Source organism: Microtus ochrogaster, chromosome 1 (genome assembly GCF_000317375.1).
Source record: "Microtus ochrogaster isolate Prairie Vole_2 chromosome 1, MicOch1.0, whole genome shotgun sequence".
NCBI classification, from domain to species: Eukaryota; Metazoa; Chordata; class Mammalia; order Rodentia; family Cricetidae; genus Microtus; species Microtus ochrogaster.
Window position 1 is genome coordinate 39,550,179 of NC_022009.1, and position 11,398 is coordinate 39,561,576.

Sequence of the window (11,398 nt, forward strand, 5' to 3'; positions counted from 1 at the left end):
CAAGGGATGGAACCCTGCCTGCTCTGCCACGCTATTGGAAAGGGCTACGAGAACAGGTAAGAGGGACCACTGTTGGGGTGACCAGGCTCAGTGTGCCAGCCCTGAGGCAAATGTACCCCTGTTAGGGTCAAGTGGGCCTCAAGCTAGGAAGCAAGTCTTGACATCATCACCCTGTAAGCACTATCCAATACATGCCTTCTTTCTCGCGTCACCAGTGTGGGACCAGCCAAGAGTTCACGTCCCACCTACATCTTCGTGGGATTCTCAACTTTCCCTAGGAAGAGAATCGATTCCGTGCTTCTGTCCGAGAGCAGTATCAGGAAGGGCTGGTTGAAAGAGATGACAGAAGAGGGACTGTCCTTTGAGCGGACTATAAGCTTGGTGGTGGTGGCTGCAGCGGCTTCTGTCCCCTCCTCACTGACGTCCAGCACAGCCTTGTGAGCAGCCTGTGGAAGGGGGGACAGATGTCAGTGACTCCCAAAAAAGCTGTGACGTGAGCCTGGAGTAACAAAGACTGCTGCCACTTTCTCTTCTAGGGCTGAGGTTTCAGCCTGCGCCCAATGGCCAAGCTGCAGGACGGACTGGGAACAACCTGCTAGGACAGGCATTCATTTCCCCAGGTGCTTATGAGTGTTTCTCCTTGGGTAAAGCCCTACTGGGTTCATCATATCCTGTGGGGACCAGTGACAAAAATGTCCCCAGAACCACATCTGACCATCACAGCCCATTATCAAATTAACACATTAAGTCAAGGACCAAAAACCTGGTGGATCTGAACTTGAATGTGGACAGAGTCTAGACAGTGAACAAGGAGACCTCTGTGGGGGACGGGAAGGCCTGGGCCACCTGTCAGGCTAAGGGTCTTCAGAGGCAGCAATTACTATATCGGAAGGGAATTCAACAGTCCCTCAGAAGAGAACCAAAAATCGGGAATTTTATATCCAGACTCCTCCCCACTTCAGTGCAAACACCCCATCCACAGGCACCTGGAAGTGACTGTCATTACACCTGTGCGGGGAAGGAAGGGAAACCCAATGCTCACTGCTCTTCCACAGCAGGTGTGTGGCAACAGTGTTGCTTGCTGGCAACAGATCTCTGAGCAAACACTATTTGCTTGGAGAGGGATTATGGGTACTGTGAGTTAGATTGTGGTGGCCATAATGGCCCGGGCCCGGCAGCCATGACACTCAGTCTTTCTTTTGACCATTAAGTGCTTCTGCTTCTCTATAGTCTGTCACCTTCTCAGTAAGGTGAGAGTCCTTTGTGAGCTGTCTTTCAGCATGGACTTTCTTACAAACCTCTCTAGCAACTCACTTTAGAAACCTGCAGGAAGCGTGTCTTTGAAATTCCAGAAAAGTCAGCATTTGCGTCAAAGGCGTCACGGATCCCCATTTTGGGGAGGATGGTTTCCAGGTTGTAGGAAGCAGAAATGGAAAATTTGGGAATGAACACCTTGATCCACCTATGGAGAACAGAAAGGGAACAGCTGGGGTCATAATGTCTCCATCTCGGTTTCCTTGTGGTGCTTCGGGAGACTCTTCTTTCTCCAGCACGTTAGTGATGGCTAAAGCCGTCCCCATGTGCCAGCCCCAAACCACCACGCTGCTCCGTCTATGAGCCTCCCCGCTGAGCAAGTCCATCTCTGGGGATCAGAATAAAACACCCTAATAAGAACTAGGGATGAGATAATAGCTCAGCATGGGTCACAGCAGAGATCAGAGTGACATTAGGAAGTGATGACAACTCACCTACCAACCATATAACCTGGGCGTGCCCAGTAGGACTTCCTGAGACAAGCAGCCCGCTAATCTCCCATAGCGACAAAAGCCCCCAGAATAGATTACCATTGCTAGGAATATGCCTACACCATTTTGTTCAATATGATCGCCACTGGCCACACGTGACTCCTGAAGAATCCGGCACATGCCTACAGCTGACAAGGAGCTGAACTCTTACTTTTATTAATTTATTTGTTTACAACTGACTGATTGATGGGGCTTGGTGTCTCGTGTGCAATAAATAGTGCATGTGAGTACGTGTGTGTGTGTGTGTGTGTGTGTGTGTGTGTGTGTGTTTGTGTAGGTCAAAGGACAACTTTTGGGAGTCAGTTATCCCCTTCTAACTTGGGGATATTGGGGGTCAAACTCAGGTTGTCTGGCTCTGAAGCAAGAACTGGTACCCACTGAGCTATCTCACTATCCATTAATTTTATCTTATTTTACTTAACTCAAATATAAATGACCATATGTGGCCAGTGGCTACCATATTGGTTAGCACAAACCTGGACTTTTGCATATTATCTTCCTCTGCAATAGTTTTCTTCCCCCAGAGCAAGCACCACCCATTTATTGAGCATTTACCATGAACCATATCCTGAGTGTGTTCAGCAACATTTCTCTCATTTTTAGAGATGGTTAAGCTCAACCGTAGTGCTTGTTGATGTTGCTTAAATGCTTAGTTTCTCACAGATATAAAAGCATAAGGCATTGGAGAGACTTCCCAGTCTTCTTCTGTCAAGCCTCCTTGACCCTAGTACCACGAATGATGCCTGCTAACCTGGGTGTCTCTGCATGCTCTGGTTCCGTCTGTTCTACCTTCCTTCAGCCTCCCCCATACCATGTCTTCTTCCTTCACCTCGCCCTGGTGCAGCGAGAGAAGAGAGGCAACCCTGAAAGCGTCTCTTGATTCTTCACCTTCTATCTTTGTCAGTGATGTTACCTCCATCAGAAATGCCCGCCCCTGGTCTCTGTGTGTCCATATCCCACCTGAGGCAAGCATAGGGAACAGCTCCATGACATGGGCTCCGCTTGATCTAGGCTATGCCCACAATCCCCTCCAAACAATGCACCTAGCAACCTATTGGCCACCTAGGAATTCTGACCTGCACGGAGCTGCACAGACACCTGCTTTAATCAATGGAACAACTTATTTCCCTTAAAAACTCCTTGATAACATGTCCCAAAGCACAATCAGGAACTATGAGCAATGGGCCTGTCTAGCCTAGACTGATTTTGGATGCCTATAAATAAGACAAAATCTGTGAACTTTTAAAGAGGGCTCCCTATTTAGCAATTTATGTCTGTGCACAATTGGGTGTACATATGATTAAAATGAGAAGCATTATAAAGACAAGCTATGAGCAGCAAACAAATGATTGACTACCTGACCTAATCTGTCAATCAAAACAGGGGAGCACCCCTGCTATGCCCTTAGAAATCAACCTCCTCCTCTTGAGCCTTAAAAGGATGCTTCCAACAATCGGGCCTTTGAGTAGCCCCATTTGTGTGGCCCACTACCCACCTTGCCAGCCTGTTGCTTTCTGATCTGTATTATCACCTTGCTTTGAAGAAAGTTTCCTTGCTCTTTTGAAATCTCTGTGATATCCCATTTGAATAAGAGACCGGGAACCCTGGCCATTACTGTATGCCCATGTTTATCGCCGGATCATCACTGCCCTCTTGAAACACACCTCTTCCGAAAGCGAGCTCCCTCTGCTCATGAGCTCCTGCACACTTTGCCTGCCTTCCTGAGACATGGGTCCCTGTCTTACTTCAATGACTCCTGTTCTCAGACTTGTCTTTTCTTTCCTCTTAGATGACCAACACCTGAGGATGATGAGGATGGCAGGGAAGCCACGTAAGGAGACTGAAACAAATATTCAGTATCTTTTGTATCATATGATTAATATCCTCATTCTCTCCAGTCTGTGCAGACCTAACAACATTGCTGTTAGCTGATGTTCATTCGGCACTTACAACCGCCCCATGTTCTCTGACACTTTCCAAGTAGCAATGTGGCTTCAGCAGCCTCTAAGTCCGGTGACTCAGTGACAGCGTAGCCCTCGCTTTACAAGTGAGCGTCAGGACCTTAATTGGTTTGCTTTCTTGCTCTTACAAATGTAATTTCATAAAATTCAACATCACCTTGGCTTCTGGGGTGACCTCCACTTGAATATAATACCACGGTGACATAATAGCTTCACATGCGTGGCCTTGGTGATTCACTGTGGTGATCTGAATGAGAAATGTCCCCCAGGGGCCCAGGCATCAGAACCCTTAGTCTCCCGTTGGCAGTGCTGCATGGAGAGGTTATGGGGGAGTCCTTGCTGGAGGAAGGACATCACTTGGGTGGGCTTCAAGAGGTTAAAGTTTTCCCAGAGAACCTAGACAACAATGAGGACCCTAAGAGAGACATACATGGATCTAATCTACATGGGAAGTAGAAAAAGACAAGATGTCCTGAGTAAATTGGGAGCACGGGGACCATGGGAGAGGGTTGAAGAGGAGAGGAGAGACAGGGAGGGGAGCAGAAAAAAATGTATGGCTCAATAAAATTAATAAAAAAGAAAAAATTGGAAGAAGACATATAAAACATCGAAAATATTAGGCTAGAGAGATGACAGGGGTTAATAGCACTGGCTGCCCCCCACAAGGACCTGGGCTTCATTTCGAGCACCCACATGGCAGCTTACAACTTTCTGTAACTCTAGTCCTAGGGAATATGCTGGTATTCTGACATACATTCAGGAAAAATACTCATATACATATAAATAAATAAATAAATCCAAATTAAAAAAAAAGAATTTAAAGTTACACCCTTCCCTCAATTCACTCTCTGCTTCACACTTGCATTTGATACATCTCCCAGCGTCCTGTTCCTGTCGTCACGCCTACCACTTCCTACCATGCCTCCCTGCGCTGATGCGCTCTTATCCCTCTGGAACGGTAAATCGAAGTGAATGACTTCTTCCTGGATCACGGTGTTTTGTCACCTAACAGAAAGGTAACTGATACACTCACTTTCCCTCAAGGGACCAGTATCCCTCTAGGAAAGTGGGGAGGGTAAGGGAATGGGAGGATGATGAAGCTGTGGTGTCCTGTGGACACAGCATCAGATTCACCATCCGGCAGGCAGCGGAGGCTCGGCACACAGGACTCATTCCCCGTCCTGCACCCACCCATCCTTGGCGGAACAGCTCCTGGCAAACTGACCGCAGTGCGCACCTTTTCTGGAGGGAGCGGTTCCACTTCCTCAGCCTCCTGGCTGACAGACTCTTCTCCAGCTGCCACATCTTGCCCTTGCCAGGGAGGACAAAGTAGGCCACGGCATCTCCCCTGTAGTCCATCTGCAGCACAGAGCAGTCCAGCTCTCTGTCCACTCCAAAAGCAAACAACTCCGTCTGGTGCATCATGGGGACATGCACAGTGGTGCCCTGGCTCAGAAGGAATGGGAAGTTCTTGATGGTATTGGCGGCACTGAAGGGCTGTGTCCAGTTGGCTAGCATGGAGAAAGAGGGGAAGAAGAGAGGGAAGGGTTCTGTCAGTGCCGAAGAAGAGAGGGGTTATATCCCTGCTGTCTGCCAGGTGAAGACGGGGGTGGGGGATGAGGACCCCTAAAAACTCATTTCTCCATAAAAAACAACTATGACTAGATTTCCAGGCCCAGATTTAATCCCCAATACACATGTATACACATGCACACACCACACCTACCATACAACACACCCACACAGATATATGTAACACACCACACACACACACACACACATATATATATACACATAAAACACACACACACCACACACCATACATTTCACACACAGAGGCACAAACAAATGCACACACACACACACACATATATATACCACACTATATACCATACACTTATATATATCATACTCACATACCCATATCATACACCATACACACCACATGCCACATACACACACCACAAATATGTCCCACATACCTCACATACCACAAATATATCACACACACCACACCCATGCTTGCATACACACACACACACACACAAATACCCCCCACACACCATACCCATGCTTGCATACACACACACACACATAAATACCCCACACATACCACACCCATGTTTGCATATACACACACACAAATACCCCACACACACCACACCTATGCTTGCATATATACACACACACATACACAAATACCCCACACATACCACACCCACGCTTTCATACACACAAATACCCTGCACATACCATACCCACCCACCCTTACACGCACTTTCACCTACACACACCACACGCTATAATACATACCACATACCATATACACTTCCACACACACAACTACACCCCCAAAGATCATATCACATCACACACACACATCATACAAAATATTCACACCATACACACTTGCACACATACAGAGACACCCCACTTATCAGATACTACATGCACACCTTACAGTACACACACACCCCCTGCCAACAATGGTCAGAATCAATTCACTTTTAACTCTGGACAATATATAAACCTTGTAGTTGAGAAACAAAATATGAAAGAAAAAAACTGTGTCTGGCTAGAAGTTGTAAAGTTTGTCATTCTAGCGTGCTCTGGTTCTAGACTCCACCCTCTGCTCTGGATGGCTGTGGAATGGTGAAGTTTGTCATTCTAGCATGCTCTGGTTCTAGACTCCACTCTTTGTTCTGGATGATTGTGGAATGGTGAAGTTTGTGGTATTCTAGCATGCTCTGGTTCTAGACTCCACTCTCTGCTCTGGAGGGCTGTGGAAAATAACAACCAACATTTGCAGTGAAATCAGCACAGGGCTGGAACACTTTACAATCTCATTCCCAGTCAGGCATAGTGGCTCATAGCTGTAATCAAGAACCTGGGAGGCCAAGGCTGGAAGATTGTGAGTTTGAAGCTATCTCAAGTTACAGAAAGAGAACATATTTCAAAACAACAACAACTATAGACTCATTCTCAAAGAATTGTCTTTATCTGACCTGCCTCCTACAATACCAAAAGAATGACTTATAAAATCTGTCTGTATTTAATCTGACTTGGAGTTCAGTCAAGGCAAATATCATTTCTCCAGCAACAATTGCCAAGACAGTGGCAGGCGGAGTCCTGAAACACCTCCGGCAGTACATAACAGTTGAGACACCAACCACAAAGCTTAAGAGGATGAACTGAGAAGCGAGGAGGAAGCCTGTACCAACCCAAATGACAACATGAGTATACCTCTACAAATCTACCCTTCCCTAAACACTGTCCTGGTCTTTTAGAACTCCAGCAACCACAACCCTATGGTGCCCTGAGGAGAGTTCATTCAAGACAAATGGCAGAATCTTGATGTGAACGGCCAGCTTTGTGACACTTTTCCTGGCTTGGGGCCCATCCTTTAGCCACTCGAGAGCTCAGCAGTAGTCTAGAAGGATTGCAGACTGGATTAGTGCAACCAGAGAAACAGGAATAGAGTCTGGCGGGGGTGGGGGTTCAATGTGTCATTATTGAAGAACTCTCGAAGAACTATCATGGTGTGACCTGCACGGGGGTCACACAACTGATTGAGGTTTATTTTGCCTGTAGGTGTGGGAGTGTGTTCCAAATGCAATTACAGGCAAGTGTCCTCACTTCCTGGCTGTGTAGAGGGTGGATAAGAGATAAGAAAAAGAGAAATAAACAAAATTGTCTAAAGAATCCAGTGTTTACAGGAGATTTGGAAACTGGCAGCGTATCTCAAGCATGCAGAAGACCCAGACATGAGCAGAGCTATTGGCAGCTTGGAAACTCTCTAGGCATTTTGGAGCTCTCACTGCCAGCTGGTCTTGGGGTTCACAAACAGAAAATGAAGGGAGAAACAAATTGATAGACTGCCTATCAATTGTGGATGGTGAGGTGCAATGTGCATGCGGTGACCCGCTGCAAAGATTGGGGTATCTTCCAGACAGGAAGACATCTGTGATGTTAAAGAATTCGTTTGAAAGAAACAGGAAACAATTGCCACAATGAACAGCACCAAGAATGGACTCTCCAGAAGGGGGATTTTATGTCTAGAATTGATTTACATTGTGTACAATGCTGTGCTGAAAACACACAAAGGGGACTAGGGAATGGCTCTGAGGTTAAGAGCACTCACTGCTCTCCCGGAGGACTCACTTCAACTCCCAGCCTACAGTCTCCTGTAGCTCCAGTTCCAGGGGACTGAAGCCCTCTTCTGGATTCTGCAGGCCACTGCACTTGTGTATAAATACCACAAGACACATAAGTGAATACACATAATTAAAAGTAAATAACAAAATACTTTTAAGAAAACAAAAAAGGGGATATGAAAAGAAACAAGAAAGTATGCCCCAAACATTAGGGAGTGGGGGAAGCTGATCCAGATATGGCCCCTATTAGTCAAATATGTCAAGGCAGCTATTTTGAACATGCTCAAAGAACTAAAAGAAACCGTTTTAAGTAAGCATCTGCCCACAATAAAAGAAATGATTTGAAGCCATTGCATAAAGTCTAGAGTTAGAAAATACACTAGCAGGATTGAAAGGTTCACTAGAGAGACTCCACAGCCAATCAGAGCTAAAGGAAGATGATAACCAGTGAGCTGGAACACGTGTCAGTTAAGTGTGTAATCTGAGGAACACTGAGAAAAAAGATGGAGGGAAACCAACAACACATCTGGCACCTGGGACACACAGCCAAGCATAGCAAACACACACATCATGGAACTCCCAAAAGGAGGAGAGAGAAAGAAAGGAGAGGGGGCTACCTGGAAGCTCCCAAACTTTGGTTTAACAGTCAACAATTCCCACTCCCAGACTTAGCACAATCAGTCAAAAGGCAAAGGAGATTCACAAGTGACTGGTTCCGTTTCAGGTAGCCTCCATAAGAACAACAAATGGTTTCCTATCAGAAGAAATGAGGATCAAGCAGTAGTTGGATAAAACAGAATAAAGGAGCTTTACCAGTGCTCCAGGAGCCCCTCGGACTGGACTGAGACAGTGGCATGGATCCACACCACAAACAACAGACCTCAGTAAAGGAAACGATACTGTTAAACATGAACACAAAAGTCTGGGTGTGATGTGGCCTAGAATCCTATTGTTTCATTTACTTGATTTGAAATGTCTGAAATAGGCAGATTGCAGAAACATAATGTAGGGATAGAGCAGGAGTTGGGAGACAGCCCCCTTTCTTGCGGGGATGGGGTCTTCCTTCTGGGGAGGAGAACATGCTGTGGAATTCCAGAGAGTGACTGATAACTGTCTTCAGAGCCGATGCTCACTTGACGTCGAAACAGTGCTCTTTAATAGACTGTCTTGAGAAACACCAGAGAATAGATGGATGTGAGTGACTTGGTGAAGATGCCAGGAGCCAAAGACACTGACATGGACACATATGCTGTGTGCATGATCCTTCATTAGAAACAAACCAAGCTGGATAATACAGCAGATGAAGATAACTCACCAATGAAGGAAAACAGCTCAATTTTCTTTCCCTCTCTTCTGTGTTTGGTAAATGTGTGGACGGATAACTAGATTAATGGGCAGACTGGATGGGTTAAAAGAAAAATGGATGAATGGAAGACAAGCTGGATGGATGAACTGGCGGTTGGGTAAACAGAGGATGGAGGAAGGGAAAGAGGCACAAGGGAAAGGTGGGAAGTGGGAAAAACCATGACACAGCGGCCTGCATAGCTCTGACGTCCAGACACTCAGTGTCGGACACGGTCCTGTGAGGCCGTGTGTGCTCAGTGACTGCCTAGCCGAGCAGCACAGACAGAAACAGAGGGGGCACATAGTCCCTGGCAGACCTTTTACAACAACACACTTAGCACACTGGGGGCAAGAGAGAGGCAGGGGTAGAACTGAAACCCAGGGCCGTGTGATTTCAAAACAGATGCTCAGACTGTGTGGGAACAGTGCCGTTCATGACGGCGTCTTCATAAACAGCAAAGCTCTTGTGAGTGATGGACCAGCTTGACCACACTTCCAAACCTTTGCCGCTGTTTTCACCCTTGGGATGGCTTTTGAAACTGGCCTGCCAGGGACTCTTGTGCCACTGCTCTGGAGTTGACAGGGAGTAGTAGGAAGACAGGGACTGGTGGCAAAGTTCATCTTCTCCCAAACAGAGCACTTTTCGGGGTCCTCTTTGCTGAACACAGTGTCAGCCAAGTCTTTAGCACAGCCTCTTGGTTCATGCTAAGGCAGAACTGAATGAGGCCCCAGGTTAATGAATGAATGGCAGCAGGAGAGAGAACAGAAGTCTGCCAAGGATGCGCAGGTAGCTACTTGCAAAGCTGAGGAGAGCTCAGGCACACCCCGCTGGCTAGGACTTGTTTTACATACTGGTCTCCTTGACTACACAACACCAAGAAGAAAAGAAATGTAAATCAGGGGTGGGCTAGGGTTGTGTCTCTCTCAGCAGTAGATTTGTGCCAGCACGCACAGAGCCCTGGGTTCAGTCCACACTGCATAAGTGGGGTGTGGTGAAGACACCTATAATCCCAGCACTAAGGAGGTGGAGGCAGGAAGAATCAGACATTTAAGGTCAGCCTCAGCTACAGCAGCATGATGGAGGCCATCTTGAAATGCATAAGAACCCGACTCAAAAGATAAACAAACAGACAAATAAAACACCCAAGTAAATGAGAAGGAAAGGGAAGGGAAAAAAAGAGAAGAGAAATGAAGAAAAGAGAAACTCGACTTCACCTTTAAAGAAGATATGGTTCACCAGGACCATGGCGGTCTGCGAATCAAGGTCTTGGATTACATCCACCACCTTCCCTTTGGTCTCCTTCTCCACATAGCGGTTGATTCGTGCCTGGGCAGTGTCAGTGTCTGAGAAGTCTTCGGAAAAGACTTTTGTCCCATAAAGCTTCTTGACCCTGTCCAGGAAACTGGCCTGCAACTGCAGCCCCTTCCTAATGAAGAGGACACTGCCCATCCTCAAGTCCCGGTCTTTGTGGCATACATTAAGCGAGTGCACCAGGTGCTCGAAGCCCAGATGGATGGTGGGTTCCGGTGTGCTCATGAGGTCGAAGCCAAGGCTCCGGAGGATCTGCATCTTGGTGGCTGAGCGGGCCCCCAGGGACAGCATGGCCAGGGAAGTCGAGATGCTCACAGGAGAAAAGAGAACATTCTGACCTGGGTTTTCCTGAACCAGTCTCTGGTACAGGGAGAAGACAAACATGGTGTTGCTGGGAGACACCTTAGAGGCTGGGTTGCTCTTCATGGAGGGAGGGCTGGGGGACTCTCTGTTGCTGAGATTGGAATTGGATGAGGACATGCAGACGATTGGAGCAGTGACGCCAACCAATAGGAGAACTCGGTAAAAGGAAGAGCCCATTTGGAAGGAAGGAAATCTGTAAAACAGAAGGGTCCCATCGTGGGGAGGTAAGCTGAGGGCCCAGGTGGAGCCTCCCACTCTTCCATGGAGTCTCATTTGAGCCTCTCAGAAATCCTGCCAAGTCAGTGCTGTGTATGTCCTGATCCTACAGTGAGCAAGAAGGCTTCATGAGGGTGTGGTTGTGTAACTCAGTGCAGGTCATAGGTGAGGCTGTATGCTAAGTAGGGTACCAGTTAGAGCTCCATCCCAAACCCAGGCTTTTCACTGTTTCTGATGCCTTCA

The 11,398-nt window shown here is 47.1% G+C and overlaps 1 protein-coding gene across 1 annotated transcript; it reads right to left on the reverse strand.

Moving 5' to 3' along the window:
• Window positions 1-245: 245 nt before the first annotated feature.
• LOC101990747 (serpin A9) lies at window positions 246-11,116 on the reverse strand. Its single transcript, XM_005343506.1, has 4 exons — window positions 10,480-11,116; window positions 5,004-5,277; window positions 1,315-1,462; window positions 246-446 (listed from the first exon to the last, which is right to left on the reverse strand). The coding sequence occupies exons 1-4, from the start codon at window positions 11,114-11,116 to the stop codon at window positions 246-248; spliced, it is 1,260 nt and encodes a 419-aa protein (XP_005343563.1).
• Window positions 11,117-11,398: the final 282 nt, after the last annotated feature.

Excerpts from the sequence above, each read along its gene's own strand:
- LOC101990747 (XM_005343506.1), bottom strand. The coding sequence starts at position 11,116 with ATGGGCTCTTCCTTTTACCGAGTTCTCCTATTGGTTGGCGTCACTGCT. Across the intron at positions 1,463-5,003 it reads AACCGCTCCCTCCAGAAAAG|GTGGATCAAGGTGTTCATTC; the intron begins GTGCGCACTGCG and ends TGTTCTCCATAG. Across the intron at positions 447-1,314 it reads GCTTCCTGCAGGTTTCTAAA|GCTGCTCACAAGGCTGTGCT; the intron begins GTGAGTTGCTAG and ends CCCCTTCCACAG.